General features: G+C 36.2%; 1 protein-coding gene across 1 annotated transcript; it reads right to left on the bottom strand.

Annotated features, from left to right (window-relative positions):
• Window positions 1–10,968: 10,968 nt before the first annotated feature.
• Window positions 10,969–13,760, bottom strand: LOC126719555 (beta-D-xylosidase 4-like). The gene is made up of 6 exons (XM_050422090.1): window positions 13,524–13,760; window positions 13,135–13,440; window positions 12,870–13,039; window positions 12,564–12,664; window positions 11,693–12,466; window positions 10,969–11,576 (listed from the first exon to the last, which is right to left on the bottom strand). Exons 1-6 carry the CDS (start codon window positions 13,743–13,745, stop codon window positions 10,969–10,971), a joined length of 2,181 nt encoding a protein of 726 aa, XP_050278047.1. The 5' UTR covers window positions 13,746–13,760.
• Between the last annotated feature and the right edge of the window lie 5,171 nt (window positions 13,761–18,931).

Below are 18,931 nucleotides of genomic sequence, written 5' to 3'. Positions count from 1 at the left end.
GAACTGACTTGCACTTAGCCAAATGCCTGGAACAACGCTCCCACAGCAAGTGCTACAATATGGTACTGTGGGGGGAGGTAGTAACTATATGGCAGGAACCTGCCTGCCTCTCATCACTCTGCAAAATATCCAGCTGTACATACAAATGATCCAGAAACATAGGGGCCAATGGCAAACTCACCCCAGCAGAAATCTTTACTACTAACCAAAAATAAAGGGGTTTTACAACATAATAGGGATGAGAACCAAAGATAAACTTACAAAGCCAAAAAATGACGAAGGCTACACTGTGGATAGTAGTGGAAGCCTTGGAGAAGGCCCTAACCTAGTGAGACAACTTTGCATTCCCACTCATCCCTTTCCTCAACTCAACCTCCACAGCCTCCTCCTCGGTAGAAAGCTCAATATCGGTCGGGTCTATATCACTAAGGATGTGTAGCAATAATTGGTTCAACACATCCTCTAAGGACACAGTGTTCTTACCGCAAGAAAGGAAAAAGGTATGGGTGGGACTACACATTGACAAACTTGGTAGAGGTTGAACAAATCCTGATAGTTGGACAAACATCGGGAAGAAATGATGGCCTTCAACATGCTAGCTTGTTGTAACACCGCCATGAAACCCATATCGGACAACTCCGTGTCCATCCATTCTTTCCAACCCAAATATGTACCTGACCCAAATTCGTAGAGAATAGGCATGGGTAGTGAGGTTCCTTGGCGGATATCAAGGTCGGGATGGTAGAAGCCAAAAAGGCCCAAGAAACTTCTGTGTCATGGCAGCAAATGGAAAGCCACGCACAGCCTGACGGCAGAGGTGAGTAATCACTGGGTACTACCGGGAAGTGGATGTAAGTGTCATACCATGGGTCAATGAGAGGAAGGCACTCACTACCCGGATCGCGACCCCCTTCCTCCTCCTCAAAATGGTCCGATTCAGAGTGAGAAGCCTCCCCACCCACTATTTTGGCAGGCAGATCATTGGCAACAACCTCTTTCCTTTTACGGCAGGAAGAATTATCACCTTGTGATGGCGACATTGTAGATGGTATAAACGGAAAAGGTAATGGTAATGAGGTTTTAGGAAGATGAGACAGTAAAGGGAAAGGAAAAGAGCACATTATGAAGGAATGATGAGGAAAATAAAAATAAAGAGACTAAGGACAATAAAAGTGACGTGAAAAGAAGCAACGGGTCAACTATCAAAAGAAGCATCATATTAATGAAGTGAAGGTTGTGTTCCAAAATAACTGCTAAACTGGGGAATTTGAAGAGAGATGTCTATTCATGGCTAGAAAGGAAATAAGGTGGGGTCCACTATTTAAAAAACCTGTGAAAAAGAAATATAATAATAAATAAATAATAACAAGCATTCGCATATGAATTGCAGGAGCAATCCATATGCTTAAGGGGCTGAATGTTGATGCCCACTTTTGACAAAGGGCCTAACAGCAAACGAAGACCAACAATATGAAGAAAGTGAGAAAAGGAAATAGTAAAGCAAGTCTAGCAGGCCGAAATGGCAGGATTGATGGCTAGCAGGCCCACAAGAATAAAAAGAGGTAAAGAGGGAGTAAGTGGGCCGAGAAAGCCCATGGAATGAAGTAGTAAGCTCATGGGAATAGTAAGAGGTAGAGAGAGAGAGTAAATGGGCTGAGGAAACCTAGGAAATAAGTTAATAAACTCGATGGGTCGGCTTAAAGGCCAATAAGCCTAAGAAGTAATGAGAAGTAGAGATGTAGTAATTGGGCCGAGGAAGCCCAAAGGATCTAGCAAAAATCCCATGGAAGTAAAAGAGGTGAAGAGGTAGTAAATGGGCCAAGGAAGCCTGAAGAATAAAATGATGAAATGGGCTGGCACAGCAAGAATGTTGGCCAACAAAACCCAAGAGAGGTAAAGATGTAAAATGTGGGCCTGGGAAGCCTTGAGCAAAAAATTGACAAGGAAATGGGTTGAGACAACAACCCATGATGTAACACGAAGTGAAAGGATGGTAAAACTATAGCAGGCACGATGAAATGGTATGGTAGGATTAATAGCCTAAGGGCCCATAGACGCAAGGAAGAAAAATATGGGCTCAGAAGGAAGATGATGACTCCTGCCCAAGTAATGCCTAGTCCAAAGAAAAGATGAAAGGCAGGCAACATGAGCCCAAAAGCCCATTCATCCTTAACACCACAAAAGATAAACAACAACCAAAACATACAATAGAATCAAACAAACACAGAGGCAACAGAAATGGTGTGTAGGCCAGAAAGAAACAAATTTAGACGAAAATGGAGCATGCATAGTACCCAGCCAATACATGGGAGGTGGGCCACGGGTCAAGGGTATCAGAGAGTGTGGTTTGGTGGTGGGGAGAAAAAAGGGGTCTATTTTGGAGTTCCCACTCAAACTTCTTTGGAGAGAAATGTCCTGCTGGGATAGCATCTCACCCAAAAGAAGTAAGTATGAGCTAGGACCACTTGATGCATGCCATAGAGGTAGGTGAAGGAGAGGCTTAATCCTTGTCCAGATGAGAGTAGTGAAAGCAGAGAGGCAAAAAACAAGACAAGTCATTTTGTCTGGGAGTGAGGAGTGGTGCAACTAACACATTCAGAGCAATGGTAGTGGCTGAGTAGTTGAGGTGTAAAAATGGCAAATCTCATCATGACAGGTAGTATAAAAGGTGGTAACTATGAATAGTAAAGATAACAAAAAAAGAGAGGAAAAAAGAGAGGTGAAAAAAATAAGAAGAGGTAAAGCAAGGAAGAAAAAAAAAGGGAAAAGAAAAGAAAACACAAAAATCAAAGAAAAGCATGAGTGGTAGGAATAAAGACATGCATTAATAGACTACACAATTTCTCTCCCTCTTGATAGGCCAACTCTCTAAGAAAACGGAGGATTGAAGTTTAAACCATTTAGGTCCTTTTTCCAAAGTGCATAACTTCTATGGTAGAAGCCTTCTTTGAGGTTACCCACATTGGAGATCGGTTCCCTTCTTGGACTCATGTTTGCTGAGAAGTTAAGACATTTCCTTGGCAGACAAGTTTTTCTTTTATGACTGATGAACGATTAGTCCATTATTCTATTATTGAATTGTCTGCTGTAGTGTTGTTTTCATAGTTGTATTACTCTGCCATAACCTTATTAGATCTCTCTTTCCCTTTATTTAGGCTTTAATGTTATTTGTCTAATGTCATATTTATTCTACCATACTATATTTCCTGCTATAACATCTGCAACAGTTGTTCCTGCCATGGGCAAACTGTACACTCAATACTTCTGCCAAAACTCATCCATATCAAGATGGCTCAACTTGTGCACAAATTGGCCTAAAGTGTGTTTCATTTCGGCTAGCACTCCAACCTTCTTACCTCGGAACCATAGTCCACGGTACAATAGAAGAACCCAAAATCTAACAACGCAAAAAGGCCCACCACATTTAAATTGGCAACTCCCCTTGGGAGTTGGAAAACTGACAAGGAAAGTAAGTAGATCCCTCACAAGTTCCCCAAGATCAAAGGCGATGCAAAATATGAGTGCCATGCTATCACAGGTAGAATCAAGGCCAACCATGCCACACCAACCCAATGAAGCAAAGGATGCTAATGGTGCGGGGTTGGACCACAGTGGTAACAAAGGAACCCCACTAATAACACTAACTTTTTCATTAAAGTATTGCACTCCGTATAGCATTCCCAACAACAGCTAGTGAAGGAAATACGCCAGCTGAAGGCAGACAAGAGTAAGGAAAAAGGGAGCCAACATGAACCCGAACACGTAACAGACAAGGAAGAAACCCCTATGGGCGGTGGCCCAAAGAACACAGAGTAGTATTTCATCACATTGGCTAACGTCGCAGCACTGTTAGAGCAAGAAAGGGCTAAAATGCCCAGTAAGAGATTCTATGCATGAAGACCTCTGTATCCCTTAAGGATACTCAACAAGCCATATTCCAAGAGATATAAGCCACAAACCTTCGCACAATACGATGGCAAAGGGGGAAGTGCTATCGAGCACGTAAGTAAGTTTGTTGACACCTTTGGTCCTTATGCAACAGATGAGGACCTTTGCCTCCGAGAATTTTCAAAATCCTTATGTAATCGGGCATATACCTGGTTCATATTCTGCACCAAGTATTTCCACGGAGAAGAAACAGTAATGCTTGCAACTTTGCAAGGTACTAAACAGAAAAACGGTGAAGACCTGATGGAGTACATCAAAAGGTTCAGGGACATAGCCCTCAATTGCTATGACAACTATGAGGAGAAGACGCAGGAGGAAATGTGCATGGGCAATATGATCATGGAATATAGAGCCGTCTTGGAAAACTTGGAAATTTCACAGTTTGTGCAGTTATTGCAAAAGGCTAGGAAGACCGCCCAATCAGTCAGGCCCAACTCTGGCAAGCCCAAGGAGCAAAGATCCACACTGTAGGCCATGACAGTGTCCACTAGCAAGAAGAAAAGGAAGTTAGAAGGAAGGGAATAAAAGAGCCCTCCGCCAATACCATGCACACTAAAGGAGCTAGATGTGCTCCTAGACAAATGGATTGCGGATGGAGTTTTCAAACCCAATCAAGTCTCCAGAGAACCCACTAAAGAAGAATGGAAGGACCCACATTTTTGCCGTTTGCATAATTATGTGTAGCACGCCACCACAGAATGCTGGGCACTTCGCAAGCTAGTACGCCACAGAATCAAGGAGGGAACCCCTGAGTTGTCCCAACCAGAAGTACAAAGAAGCCTACTCCCCAATCATAAAGGTAAGGGGTAGCAACAGTTGTCATTTGCGCAGATTCAGTAGAGGATGAAGAAGAAAGGCTAGCTCTGCCTGCCGCAGCCATTATTACCTTACAGAAGAGCTCTCAGTTCAAAAACTTGTTTAACCAACTAGAGCTCATAGCAAATGAAAGAAGGATGGTCATGAAGGCTTTGGTAAGCATTGCCTTAGGAGCTGGAGTAGAATGTTTTGCTACAGAAGCCAGAGTCGACAAAGCTTTCTTGTATGACACCAATGTGATTACTTTCAGCGATGAGTTCAACAACTTGTTTAACCAACTAGAGCTCATAGCAAATGTAAGAAGGATGGTCACGAAGGCTTTGGTAAGCATTGCCTTAGGAGCGGGAGTAGAATGTTTTGCTACATAAGCCAAAGTTGACAAAGCTCTCTTGTATGACACCAATGAGATTACTTTCAGCGATGAAGACATGGAGGTAGGGTACTCAAACCACAGAAGGCCCCTCTACTTAACAACCTCCATAAACCAAATCCTCATTAAGAGAGCCCTGGTTAATATGGTGCTTCAGTGAACCTCATCCCACTCAGCACGCTGCAAGCAACAAGAATTCCAAAAAGCAAGATTCAAGGATGCCCAATGGAAGTAATGGGGTTTGGAGAAAGAGGCGAGTACACCGCGGGTCACGTACAGCTATGGCTAAAGATGAGCCCGATAGCCTCTTTAGCTCGTTTCCATGTGGTAAAGACAAAAGTTTCCTACCACGTACTGTTGGGAAGGCCATGGCTACACAAGCATCGCCAAATTCCATCTACCTATCATCAATGCATGAAAAGGAGATTGAATGGCAGGAAATATAGAACCCTTTCTCTCCCTTGACAAATCCCTTTTTACCAATATAAAAAAGGGGATAATTACAATTTACTCACCTGTAGTTTGGCTGAAATTTAAGTTGCTTACTTGTGCTTTGAAATTTGTCACTTTGCCCATCTAAGGTTAGCTCAGTTTGGGTTCTGTTACCCACATCTATTACAAATGAGGCTAAATACGTAATTTTGCTTTCTTTTATGTCTCTCTCCTCTCAAAACATAAAAAACATAAATGATTATGAGAAAGCAAGATCAAAAAGTTAGGATTTTATAAAAATTAAGAACAAACATTGCCACTACCATATATAGCTTCTGTCAAGAATTATCTACCACTATTGTTTAGTTTTTATTTTTCCTACCTTTGTTCTTTTAAATTTTAGTATCTATTTTGAAAATGCTGGAACTCAATTAGTCTAATTATTGTTGTCAAAGAACTATTTCTTGCAATCTTAGGCACTAAAATCCAATGTCAAGAGACTTGGGCATCATCCCATGAATACAGCAAAAATTTAAAGTTGATCAGTATTGTGTTTTTGCCAAGTTCCGTGACTATACAAAATAAGTACAAATCCAACTAGGCCTAAGTTTTCCTTCAGTAAAAACTCCTCACTCAAACCCACCATTAACGAACCCCAAAAACCAAACACACAAACCCTGCCTTCTTCTTATATGAGCTATGGAGTTGCAACAAATTTGAAGTATGAATTTATTGATGGGTATTTTTTGGGTGGTTTTGGTTTTCCTTTGAATTATTATTATATATTACGTTCTTCTAGAGGATTGTAAACTTCACGATGAATTAGGTATATAAATTCAAATGAACAAGATTATATTGAAATTTTTAACATGCAGGATCCAACCACCACATCAAGATTATCGGCCAAAACAATTATGTATTAATGAGTTCTAACTTCTACATTTAGTCATAAATTAAAGATACCACTTATGCGGTTGACATTGTTAAACCAAATGTTTTAGAAAATATTGGAAAGGTCTTCTATGGTGTTGGTAATGTTTGTTCTTAACTTTTATAAAACCCCTTACTTTTTTATCTTGTTTTTTTAACTTCTTTTAAAAAAAAAATTATTTTTTTTATGCTTTAAGAGGAGAGAGACATAAAAGAAAACAAAAATACATATTTGGCCCCATTATTAACAATGGTGGGTTACGAAATCTTAGCTAAGTTAACACTAGATGGGTATAGTGCCAAATTTCAAACCACGGATAAACAACTTAAATTTCGGCCAAACCATAGATGAGTAAGTTGTAATTAACCAAATTAAATTAAAAAATTAAAAAAAAAAAACTAAATAAATCTATCTTCTTTAAGAAATTCCTAATTACCAATATTTATATTTATGGAAAAAAGAACAAATATATCTTACATTAACTGGCTGTGCTGCGAGTCACTACTTGTTGTCCAACCTCCATTCCTCTCTACTATATCAGAGACCATTGTTAATTCTCTCTCTCTCTCTCTCTCTCTCTCTCTCTCTCTCTCTCTCTCTCTCTCTCTCTCTCTCTCTCTCTCTCTCTCTCTCTCTCTCTCTCTCTCTCTCTCTCTCTCTCTCTCTCTCTCTCTGTGTGTGTGTGTGTGTTAAAATTTCACAACTTACAAGTTTTAAGTTGCTAGAGTGAAAGACCTTTTTGTTGAAGTACTAAAGGGTACCTTGGTCTTTGTGTATAATTATGTGTAATATACAAAATATATATGTATATATATATATATATATATTTGTTAATAGTGATTTGAAATAAAAAAAATTGCTTTGGTGGTAGTGTTTACACTTCATTGTTCACATTTCATATTCCATAATTTTTTTTATATAAAAAAATCTATATAAATATAATTACTTTATAAAATTTAATCTTTAATGTTCAAAATATAAGTAATTTATCTATATTATAAAAAAAAAAAAGTAAGTAATTTATGAGAAATCATCTACATTTGACACATTTTAATAGAAAAAGACAAAAAGTGTTTATGATTTGCAAATTGCATTGCTATTTTCAAATGCTGAAACTTGATGTATTGAACCCTCTAAAGATACTTAAAGATCTACTAGAAATCTCTTCCTATCATAACAGTAACCACAAAAATATATATTTTCAACCAAGAAGCTTGTCAAAATATGCAAGAAAATTTTATAGAAGAATATTGTTACTTTTAGCTTGCCTCCTGAAAAAGTTTTATAGCTCGAGCCACAACCACAACCACAATGATCAGAGGCGGAGGCACGTTATGCCTTGGCCCCCCCAAAATTTTTTAAAACCCCTATAATAGTAGGAAGAAATAGGTCTCACACTTTCTCATTTAAGAGCTGGCCCCCCTATGAGAAAAACTTGGCCCCTCCTCCAATACGTAGCCATAAAAATGCCCCACCCCAAATTCCTACTTTTCATCTTTTTGACTTTTCCTTTCATTCTCTAAGACATGTCAGCCATATCCCACATTTTTTTTCTTGAGTGAGGCTATGTCCCATAGCTATTCAAAGTCCTGGTGTGGGAATTATCATTAGAGAGTAGAGAGAGGATACAGTATTAGAATATTAGTAGGAATGAAATTGATTTTGAATTTAGTTGAGATGAATGAAATTGATTTTGAATTTATTTTTGACCATAGTAGTCTAATTTGGTTGAGTTTAACTGCTATGTATTTTATAGTTGCTTATAGTGACTTTGTTATATTTAATTTCTATAAATATTATTTCTTGTAAATGTAGTCTAATTTTCATTAGATTTTATGTTTTTTTTTCTACAACTAATGCAGGAAGATATGTATATATGTATATATGTCATACTTTGTATTTTTCTTGAATTGCAAATCAATATGATAATATTACTTCGACCCCCTCAACCAAAAATTTCTGGCTACGCCCCTGACAATGATTATATTCATATATATCTTAAGTTTCAAGCGCTAGTGTTTGGATGCTTAGAGAAGTCTCAAGATTTCAATCTTGCCTCATTAAATCAAATCTTGATGGAAAAGTACTTTATATTTTTTTTCAATAAATCCATGGGTACTAAAGTTTTACACCCTTCAACCCCTTTTTATATTGTAGTGGGTCAAAATTAGAGGTGGCAAAATCTGACACTATCTACAAACACAATACAACATGACATGAAATTAGCAGATTATAGGTTGAAATTTAACAAGTTTGTGTCATATTTAGGTTAATACAATTGACCCATTTAATAAACATGTCATGTTCATGTCCATTCCACAAAATGTTATATCAATATACCATTCAAAACTCTAGGTATAATTTAATCCAAAAAATAAAAATAAAAAATAAAAAAGCTCTAGGTATATAAACTTATTAATTGTTGTGGTTATTTTCTTCGACATATTGTTAATTATTTGTGATATTGAAATATGTTTTAGTTTTGAATGATTATTTTTTATGTAGTTACTTATTAGTTTTGAATTTTATATTTAAAAAATCTTTTTATTTTTGTTTTTCATATTTCATATCAATTTAATTAATATTAAAATATTTTTTTTCTTGCTTTGATAAAATATGATAAATGGGTTGAGCCGTTTAATAATCAGGTTGTGCTATGATTGGGAAATATTAGCTTGTTTAATAAACGTGTTGGGTTAGTGTCGAATCGTATAATCAAATACTTATAAATCAATATAACACAATTCAACATGCAAATACGAATTGCCACCCCTAGGTGAGTTGAAATTTATGTGAGAGGGTATGTGAGATAGCTTATTTTGAAGAGAAATATTATATCCACAATATTTTCACAACAAATCATAAGTAACAAGTTGTTATTGGTGGGAAAAAAAAAAGTAATTTGAATTGTGGGTTTAAATTAGAACCAATAACAACTAACCACCAATGATATGTTGTAAAAATGTTGAAAAAATATTATGGACGTAGCATCTCTATTTTAAATAATGCAAGATTGTATCATTAATTATGTGTTAGTTATCTACTAGCATAATTAAACCACTCCCAAAAAAAAAAAATCTTTCATTTCCAAAAAAAAAAAAAATACTCTTAAAATAGCTTCTTCCTTTTTCTTTTTCTTTTTCTTTTTTCTTTTTTAGTATTCTTAAAATAGCTCTTTAAACATGCAAACATTTTAAAAAATATTACAAACATTCAAAGGACAATGCAAGTGTAACTCTCAATAATGATTACCATTTGAATTTAAGGTTTACCATATTTAATTACTCAACGAAAAAATAATTTTTTATAATTAAACGTCAGCTGTTTTTTTTTCTTTCAAAAGTTAGATAATGAAGGTTTCAATTATTTAAAGAAAAGATTTTGTAGTGTTATAATATCCAATCTCTTATTTCGGTAATAATATAAATCCATGCACAAAATTTTAATAAAATATTTCACCTAAGACATTTCATCAAGTAAGGAAGCTAGTCATCAGTTAATCATTATGTACATGGAAGTTATCGGTTGCTTTAAAGTAATTTTTGTTTTGATCATGTTAACGGGTGTCCATAGAGCAACCATTAACAAATCATTTTAAGAAGTTTTTAACATAACTTTTATGAGAAACATAATTTTTTTTTTTTTTTTATATATATACAAGATTGAAATTCTACTCTACCCTAATCTAAATGTATGTGTGTAAAATTTCCTCTTGAAAATTTCAACCCCGGCTCTTACTCCCCACACCCCACAAACACTTATATTTGTGGAGTGATTATTACACCGAAGGTGTGCGGTGGTGAAAAAGTTGTTAAAACATTAATTGTTTTTTCTTTTTTCTTTTTTCCTATAAAACTTTTCTTAAAATGATTTATTAACAAATGTCCAGATTATAAAGTGTGAGAAAGACTGAATAGTCTGTATATTGATGTGTATAGAACAATGTACAATAGAGAGCCTTATATAGGCTAGATATGTGTGCAGTACAAGTAAAAAGAGTAAACTACAAGTACAGTATACTGGGCTAAGCCCAATGGGCTAAACTAGTCTAAGCTATACACTAACACATAGGACACATCAGTTAACATTTCCCTTTTTTTTGTTTATATGTATTTGATTTCAGTTTTCTCTATATTTTAACCCTTATATATCTATTCTTTAATTGCAGTTAGATAGAAACATACTTTCTTTGAAATAAAATTAAAAATAATGATTGCATCGTTTAGTGTTTAAGTGACTATTGTGCTCTTTTCCTATTTCTATTGACAAATCATTCACATTTTACTTGTGCAAATACATAAACACAACACGCATTAGTAAATCTAAATCACAATGAGTGATGTAGGAGGGAAAGAAAATTATATTATTAACTATGAAAATCGTAAATAAAATAGGCTTGCAAGTTACTACAAGTTACAACAATAATAATACAATTAAAAGTATCATTCCTCACACGGTCACCGTCACAGCTCTAACGATATGTTAATTGAATTGGAAAAACAATTGCACCATCACCGACAATAATTGTGTGCGCACCAGATGGCAAGAGAGCATTACCATTGGAGTCTACAATGCCCAAGCCCTGGCAAGTATTTATGGCAAACTGAATAGTCTTACTCGTCCCAGCTGCAACAAAAACCTTCTGGAACGCAAACAGATTCTTAATATGAGTTCCAACAATACCAACTGGGGGCTGTGAGTAAACCAAAACAACTTCATCCCCATCTCTGTTGCCCACATTTTTAACTTCAACTGCAAGTTTAAATTTTTTATTACATCTCAAGTCATCTATTGCAATTGCCGGGCAGCTGGGCTTGAAGGTTCCATTTTTATATGGTAGGTCACGGCAGTGTTGAAATTTTGTCAATTTTATTTGCACTCTATTTGTCGCGGCTTTTAGTGTATAGTTGAATTTTGTGTAGCTGAGGCCATAACCAAAGGGGAAGACAGTGGGGCCATCAAAGAACTTATATGTTCGACCTGGGTAGCCATTGCTATCATCTGGCCTTAATTGCATGGATGTTAGTGGTAGCTTGTCAACGTAATCGGCTTGATACCAAGTAACGGGTAATCTTCCTCCTGGAAAAAAAAAATAATAATAATATAGAAGAATATGTATGTATTAATATGTATGTACAAATGAAATTAACCAAGGTGGATATGCATTGGCATACGGAATTAAAGTTGGATGTTACCTGGATTGTATTTTCCAAAAATAATATCCGCAATGGCTTGACCACCTTCCTCTCCAGGATATCCAGACCACAAGATGGCATGGATTTTGGGGTTATTCTTAGCAAAGGAGATATCAACACCTCCGGCCGACATGATTACAAGAACTACGGGGCCTTTTGAAGCATTAGCAACCTGGTTGATAAGATCAGTTTGTTTTCCAGGAAGGAAGAGATCCAACCTGTCTCTGCTCTCTGCCTCAATTGATAAATCAATTCCGGCAACAATTATAGTGGCATCAGATGTTGTGGCGACTTGCACGGCTGGGCCAATCAAGCTCCCATCGGGGCATTTAACATTTGAACATCCTGCTGCATAGTTCACTCTTCCATAACTGGAGAAGCCATTAAGTGGGGTTATATATCGACATGGAGTACCTTTATTCCATGGGTCAAATGCATAGTTTCCAATCATGGCAGTGGAAGCATTAGCATGTGGTCCAACCACTGCTAGGGAAGGGTACTTTCCAGTTGCCAATGGCAAAATTCCATTATCATTCTTCAAAAGAACAATTCCCTCCCTCGCTGCTTCTGCCGCTAACTCGATGTGCTCGTTAGAGCACACATCATTTATTCCAAGAGAATTGTATTGTGAGTGTCCATCAAATATTCCTAGCCTCATAAGCACAACATAGAGGTATTGTAGTGACCGGTCTACAAGTGCCTCCCTAACCTTCCCATGTTTCACAGCATTTTCAACATTATTGGTGTAGTAAACTCCACAATCCAAATCCAAACCTAAACCAAGAAGAAATTAAATGTCAGTGAACAAAAAAGCAAAACGAGGAAAAAAAGAGAGAAAGAAATGAATAGGAAAGGCACATAATTAACTAGCCTGCTTGTAGTGTGTATGAAACTGCAGTCTCATTGTCAACGTTTAGCCATTTGTGGTTCTTAATCATTACTTCAATAGAATCACAATCTGCAACTATATATCTGGCAAAAATTGTAATATTAGTCTTAATTACAAAAATAGCATCCTAATTAAAATTTAGGGTCTATTTAAATTGAGGAGTGGGAGGGAGTAAAGTAGAGTTAACTTAAAAAAGGTTAATTTTTGGCCAATTCTACTCCCCCTCCCTCTACCTCAATTCAAATGGACCATAGTATTTTGATATTGAGATTAGAATTTAGATTGTACCCATGAAGATTCCAATCTTCTCTAACGGTTTGCTTCAAGAGTTTGGGATCAGCACAAGCAGGTATGCCATTAACACGGTTATAAGAACACATGACACTACTAACATCACCATTTTCAACACACATTTGGAAGGGTCGGTTAAATGTCTCTGCCAAATCTTGTTCTGTCACCTTCAAATAAAAATCAATAAATACTTTGCTTTAATTTGTTTTTGAATCATAGTAGTATATCAACTTTAGAATTAGGATTTTCATAGAGTAGTTACCTTGGCATCAAAACTGTAACGCTCAACTCCTTTCCAATTGTCAACATCATAAGCAGTAAAGTGCTTGCAACATGCAGAAACTTTAAGCGGTCTAGAGTTTAAATCCTTATAGTGCTCTGTTCCCTCAACATCCTGCAAGCCTCTCACGTAATTCGCAGCATAGGTGCCAACTACAAATGGATCTTCACCAGGTGTCTCAATGATTCTTCCCCATCTTGGATCTCTTGCTACGTTAATGGTTGGACTCCAAAATGTTAATCCAGCATGCCCTAAATTGTACAATGCTCGTGCTTCTGTGGAAACAGCCTGTATCCAGCAAGGAATTTTAGCATATTTATTAAAAACGAATACTTTAATCTTTAAATACAACTGAACGGGTTAAATTTTACCTTCCCAATTGTGTTCCACAATGACTCGTTGAATGAAGCTGTTGTGAGAATCGGCGTGGGAAAGCTAGTTGCATGTGCTACTGAATCATCGAAAAAGGTACCTGGACCGACATTGGACAAACCATGGAGCGCCTCAGACCACCACTCGTATTCAGGCAGGCCTATTCTTGGGGCTCCGTAAGCACGATTTCCTAGCTGTCGCACCTTTTCATACAACGTCATTTGACTCACCAAATCTCTTGCTCGGACTTGGTAGGAAAGTTTCTTGTTACAAAAGGGGAATGATTTGATATCCAATCCAAGTTGGGCATACCTGGCTGGATCACATATATAGGTGAAGTTACTTCGGCCAGGGGTCACAGCATCACGGCCTATTTTTGTGACTCTTTTTCTTGCATCAGTGTATATGACACAGAAAGCCAAAGTGAGATAGATGCAAAGCAGAAAAGTAAGTAGTGTTCTCGCCATGGCTTGTAATTGCTTTGCATGCATGTAATACTACTCGCCCATTAAGGCTCTTATATATAGAGGAAGGAAGATCTCATATCCAAAATAATAAAAAATAAAAAATTAGACTTGTGAGTTGGCGTATCTCTTTATTGTGAGGATAAGCTTACTTCTCGATTGGTATTTTATGTAGACTTCTGGTTTCGACGCTTGATAGTATATTTGTTTATTTAACAACCTAAACATAACAAAGTAATGGTATCTGTTATACTGGATTTAGTTTTCCCGCCATAGGATTTTATGTGTTTATCTATATATATAACTACCTTTTTGTTTTCTGAATTGAACGACCTAAATCTAACCAAATAATGTTTGTTGATGCCTACTTTTGACAAAGTACCCAGCAGTAGAAGAAGCCCAACAATATAAAGAAAATGAAAAAGAAATAGTAAAGAATGCCCAACAGGCCCACAAGAATAAAAAGAGGTAATGAGAGCGTAAGTAGGCTGAGGAAGCCTAATAAATGAAGTAGTAAACTCATAGGAATAGTAAGAGGTAGAGAGAGAGAGAGAGAGAGTAATTGGGCCGATGAAACCCATGAAATGAGTTAGTAAACTCAATGGGTTGGCTTAAAGGCCAATAAGCCCAAGAAGTAAAGAGAAGTAAAGATGTGGTAATTGGGCCGAGGAAGCCCAAAGAATCTAGCAAAAAGCCTATGGGAGTAAAAGAGGTAAAGAGGTAGTAAGTGAGCCAAGGAAGCCCGAGGAATAAAATGATGAAATGGGCTAATGCAGCAGAAATGTTGACCAATGAAACCCAAGAGAGTCAAAAATGTGAAAAGTGGGCTTGGGAAGCCTTGAGCAGAAAATTGACAAGGAAGTGGGCTGACACGGCAGCCCACAAGCCCACGATGTAACACGAAGCGAAAGGAGGGTAAAGCTATAGTAGGCACGATGAAATGATATGGGAAAGCAATAGCCAAGAGGCCTACGGATGCAAGGAAGAAAAATATGGGCTCAGAAGGAAGATGATGACTCCTGCCCAAGTAATACCCAGTTCAAAGAGGAGATGAAAGGCAGTGAACATGAGCCCAAAAGCCCATACGTCCTTCACGCTGCAAGAGATAAATACCAACCAGAACGTACAGCAGAATCAGGCAAACACGAAAGCAACAAAAATGGTGTGAAGGCCAGAAAGAAACAAATTAAGATGGAACTGGAGCATGCATAAAGGGCCAAGACGCCACCTATTTGTACCTAGCCAATACATGGGAGGTGAGCCACAGGTCAAGGGTATCAGAGAGTGTGGTCTAGCGGTGGGAAGAAAGAAGGGGTCTATTTTGGAGTCCCTGCTCAAACTTCTTTATGGAGAAATGTGCTACTGGGATAACATCTCTCCCAAAAGAAGTATGAGCTAAGACCACTTGATGCATGCCATGGAGGTAGGTGGGGAGAGACTTAATCCATATACAAATGAGAGTAGTGAAAACAGAAAGTTAAGAAACAAGACAAGCCATTTTGTCTGAGAATGAGGAGTGGTGCAACCAACACATTTAGAGCAATGGTAGTAACTGAGTAGCTGGCAAACCAGTGGGCAGTCTTGGAAGGACACCCATAAGGAGCCAAAAGCAGTTGAGGGTAAAAATGGCAAATCTCATCATGGTAAACAGTATAAAAGGTGGTAACTATGAACAATAAAGATAACGGGAAAAGGGAGGAAAAAAGAGATGTGAAAAAAAGAAGAATAGGTAGAGCGAGGAAGAAAAAAAAGAGAAAATAAAAGAAAACTCAAAAATAAGAGAGAAGCATGAGTGGTGGGAATAGAGGCATGCATCAATAGATTGCCCATTTAGGTCATTTACCCATCAATAGACCCATTCTTTGAGAAAACAGAGGATTGAATTTAAAACCATTTAGGTCATTTTTCCAAAGTGCATAACTTCTACGGTAGAAGCCTTCTTTGAGGTTACCCACATTGGAGATCGATTCCCTTCTTGACACTACAACAAAATGCATTTTCAGTGACGAAAATATTTGTCACTAAAAGTCTAGTTTTTTATCGTCAAGTACCTTTAGCGGCGAAATCTACTATTTAGCAATGAAATTAATTTTGTCACTAATACCCTGTCGCAAAAGGTCTTAGCGATGAAAAATTTCTTAACTAAAGGTTCGATTATTTAAAAAATAAAAACTTTAGCGACGAAAACATTTCGTCGCTAAATTTTTTTTCTCACCAAAAACACTATTCAACAACAAAAATATTTTGTCGCCAAAAACACTTTATTTTATTAAATCATATTTAGTGATGAAAAATTCTGTCGCTAATACTATTTTTAAGAAAATTCAGGTACATAGAGTGACGAAAAAGTTCGTCACTAAAACTATTTTTAAGAAAATTCAGGCACATATAGCGATTAAAATTTTCGTCACTAAAACTATTTCTTAAAAAATTTTACTACATTTAGCAACGAAATATTTCATCACTAAAACAATTTTTTTTTTTTTTTGGGCTACATTTGGTGACGGAAAAATTCGGCGCTAAAACTAATTTTTTGTTTTTATTTTTTATGTTTTTGATATTAACCTGTAACCTATCATTACATTATTAAAACCTCACGTTTGAATAACACATTTATTTCAACAACACATTTATAAGAAAACGATCCATACATTCCACAAGTAAAAAATAAAACAAATATCCAATTTAATCCATCCATACAAATTGTTTGCAACACATACAATAACACAAGATGTTTTATAGCAATACAAAAAGTTTAGCATGATATAATTAGGACCAAAAGAAGATGTCCTCAAATATCTTCAAGTAGTGCCAAAAGAAAATGACCTAAAAGCCACCAATAAGAAATCTGCACAAATATAAAAACAATACTACATTAAAATCGTAAAGTAAAAACATTAATTATGTTATAAAAAACATTTCTAACAATGCATTAAGAGTAGCCACACCTTAAAATCACAACTCCTAATATATATAAGTTGTAGAAAGCAAATATAGATTTTCAAGTGTAATGTAATACAATTAGTTTCAAATAATGTATTAAAAAAAGTAATCACACCATGTAGTGCGGCTCAATTGCTAAAATAAAGTATTAACCAATAAGTCTTTTAACTTGAAGACAAACTACCCTCATAGGTAAGAGTGTCATCATAACCCTTGCTCCTCAAAAAGTTAAGGATATTCTTTTGCACCTCTTCTTGCTTAGCTTGAGCCTCTTGGTCCCTAGCTCTTGCCTCTTTGAGCTCAATTATCTCACTTTCTAGACAATGGACATATTCTACCAAGGAACTAGATAAGACGGTGGTTATAAGAGAAGGTGAAGGTCTCATGCCAAGTCTTTTTACAATACCAGATTTCTTCTTAAAAGCCATGTTTGATATCTCCACTTGGGTAAGGGGAATTGCATTAAGATCTTGACAATGCTCCTCTTGTACTTTCAAATTAGTTTCCTATCATTTCAAATTAGTTTCCTATCATTTGAAACAATCATAACATTAATACAACATGATAGGGATGGAGTGATACACATACATATTTCACTTCATCCTCAAGGTGTATCCACATATTTGTCTTTGGATTGAAATGAACATCTTTAAAAAAATTTGCCAATTCAGGAACTTTACCACCATTATTATTTGTCTGATTAAATAACATTCGAGTGTTAGATAGATACAGCTAATTAATCACAACATGTAATTCACTAAGATTTAAGAAAATGAAAAAACACGCACCTCCTCATCTACCGTAATAGCAAGTGTCTTTGTCTCGCATCTATGTTTGCTTGAAGTTTTTTTTCCTATTTTCAGAGTTTTTTTTTTTCTGATTTTTCCTAATAAATAACATTCAAGATATTTATTAGATCATGACTCTTACACTATACATTTACTTCATCTAATTATTAATCTAATTATTTGACAATATAATGTAGTAAACATTGGATAATAATAATATACGCATAAATATTTACCAGTCATTCCTTGTTGGGCCATTTCCCATCAATGAGTCCAGTCCACTGCTCCAATGTGGCATTCTATTGCAGGTGGCTTCTTGCATAGTTAGAACCATGAGATTCTACGAGCTTTTTATAAGCCTGATGCAACTTGTTGGAGCTGCTACTCAATAATCGTCCACATTTTGTATTCAATGTTTTTGTTACCAAGTTGGAATCTCCTTGTACGTAATTCAAACTGATCCTATGAAATAAAGTGAATATGTATTATAAAAGAATTATTATATGAATTTAATATGCTTAGTGACAACAAAGATGAGTTAGACGTCATCAATGTAAATTTATTGCGACATTTTGAAACATCACATCTCTAGTAGCAACATCAACATTTTTCTAATTTTTCACTTTGTAACTGGACATATTACTTCACATTTGTATGCCAATTTCATTGACAAGCTTGCATGCATTCTTCCTAATAGGAGCAACATATTCTGCAGCTATACATACTAGCAACTTAACACCTTTCTCAACAAGTGCCCGTACTGCTATAGCACATGTTGTTTCACAGGTATTTTTGCTAGTAAATCCTATTTAGATATTATCAATGTTAAAAAATTATACATTCCATGTACATTATAGCTAAATTAAGTGAAGTATAATCTCAAAAGTAAAGACAGGATTTGCTTCAGGAGGTGTTCCCGTAGATTGGACCATTGGAAAAGATACCTCGTCTCGCGAGCGTGTAAGTCGTCTTGATGCCATCTATAACTAACAAACATACATATAATGGAACAAAAAAGTCATTACAAATAATGGAACAACAAAGTTATTATCTAATATAATAATTCTAATAACAATAACATCTATTATAGCAAACAAGACATCACATTTATAGTACCTTTTGGATTAAAGAATTAGATGACTCATCATCATTGTTATCGTCACCAATAGGTGGTACATAATCATCATCATCTACCACAACATTAACTCTATT

Source organism: Quercus robur, chromosome 3 (assembly GCF_932294415.1).
Source record: "Quercus robur chromosome 3, dhQueRobu3.1, whole genome shotgun sequence".
Lineage (NCBI taxonomy): Eukaryota > Viridiplantae > Streptophyta > Magnoliopsida > Fagales > Fagaceae > Quercus > Quercus robur.
This window is presented reverse-complemented; position numbering and strand designations above follow the sequence as displayed.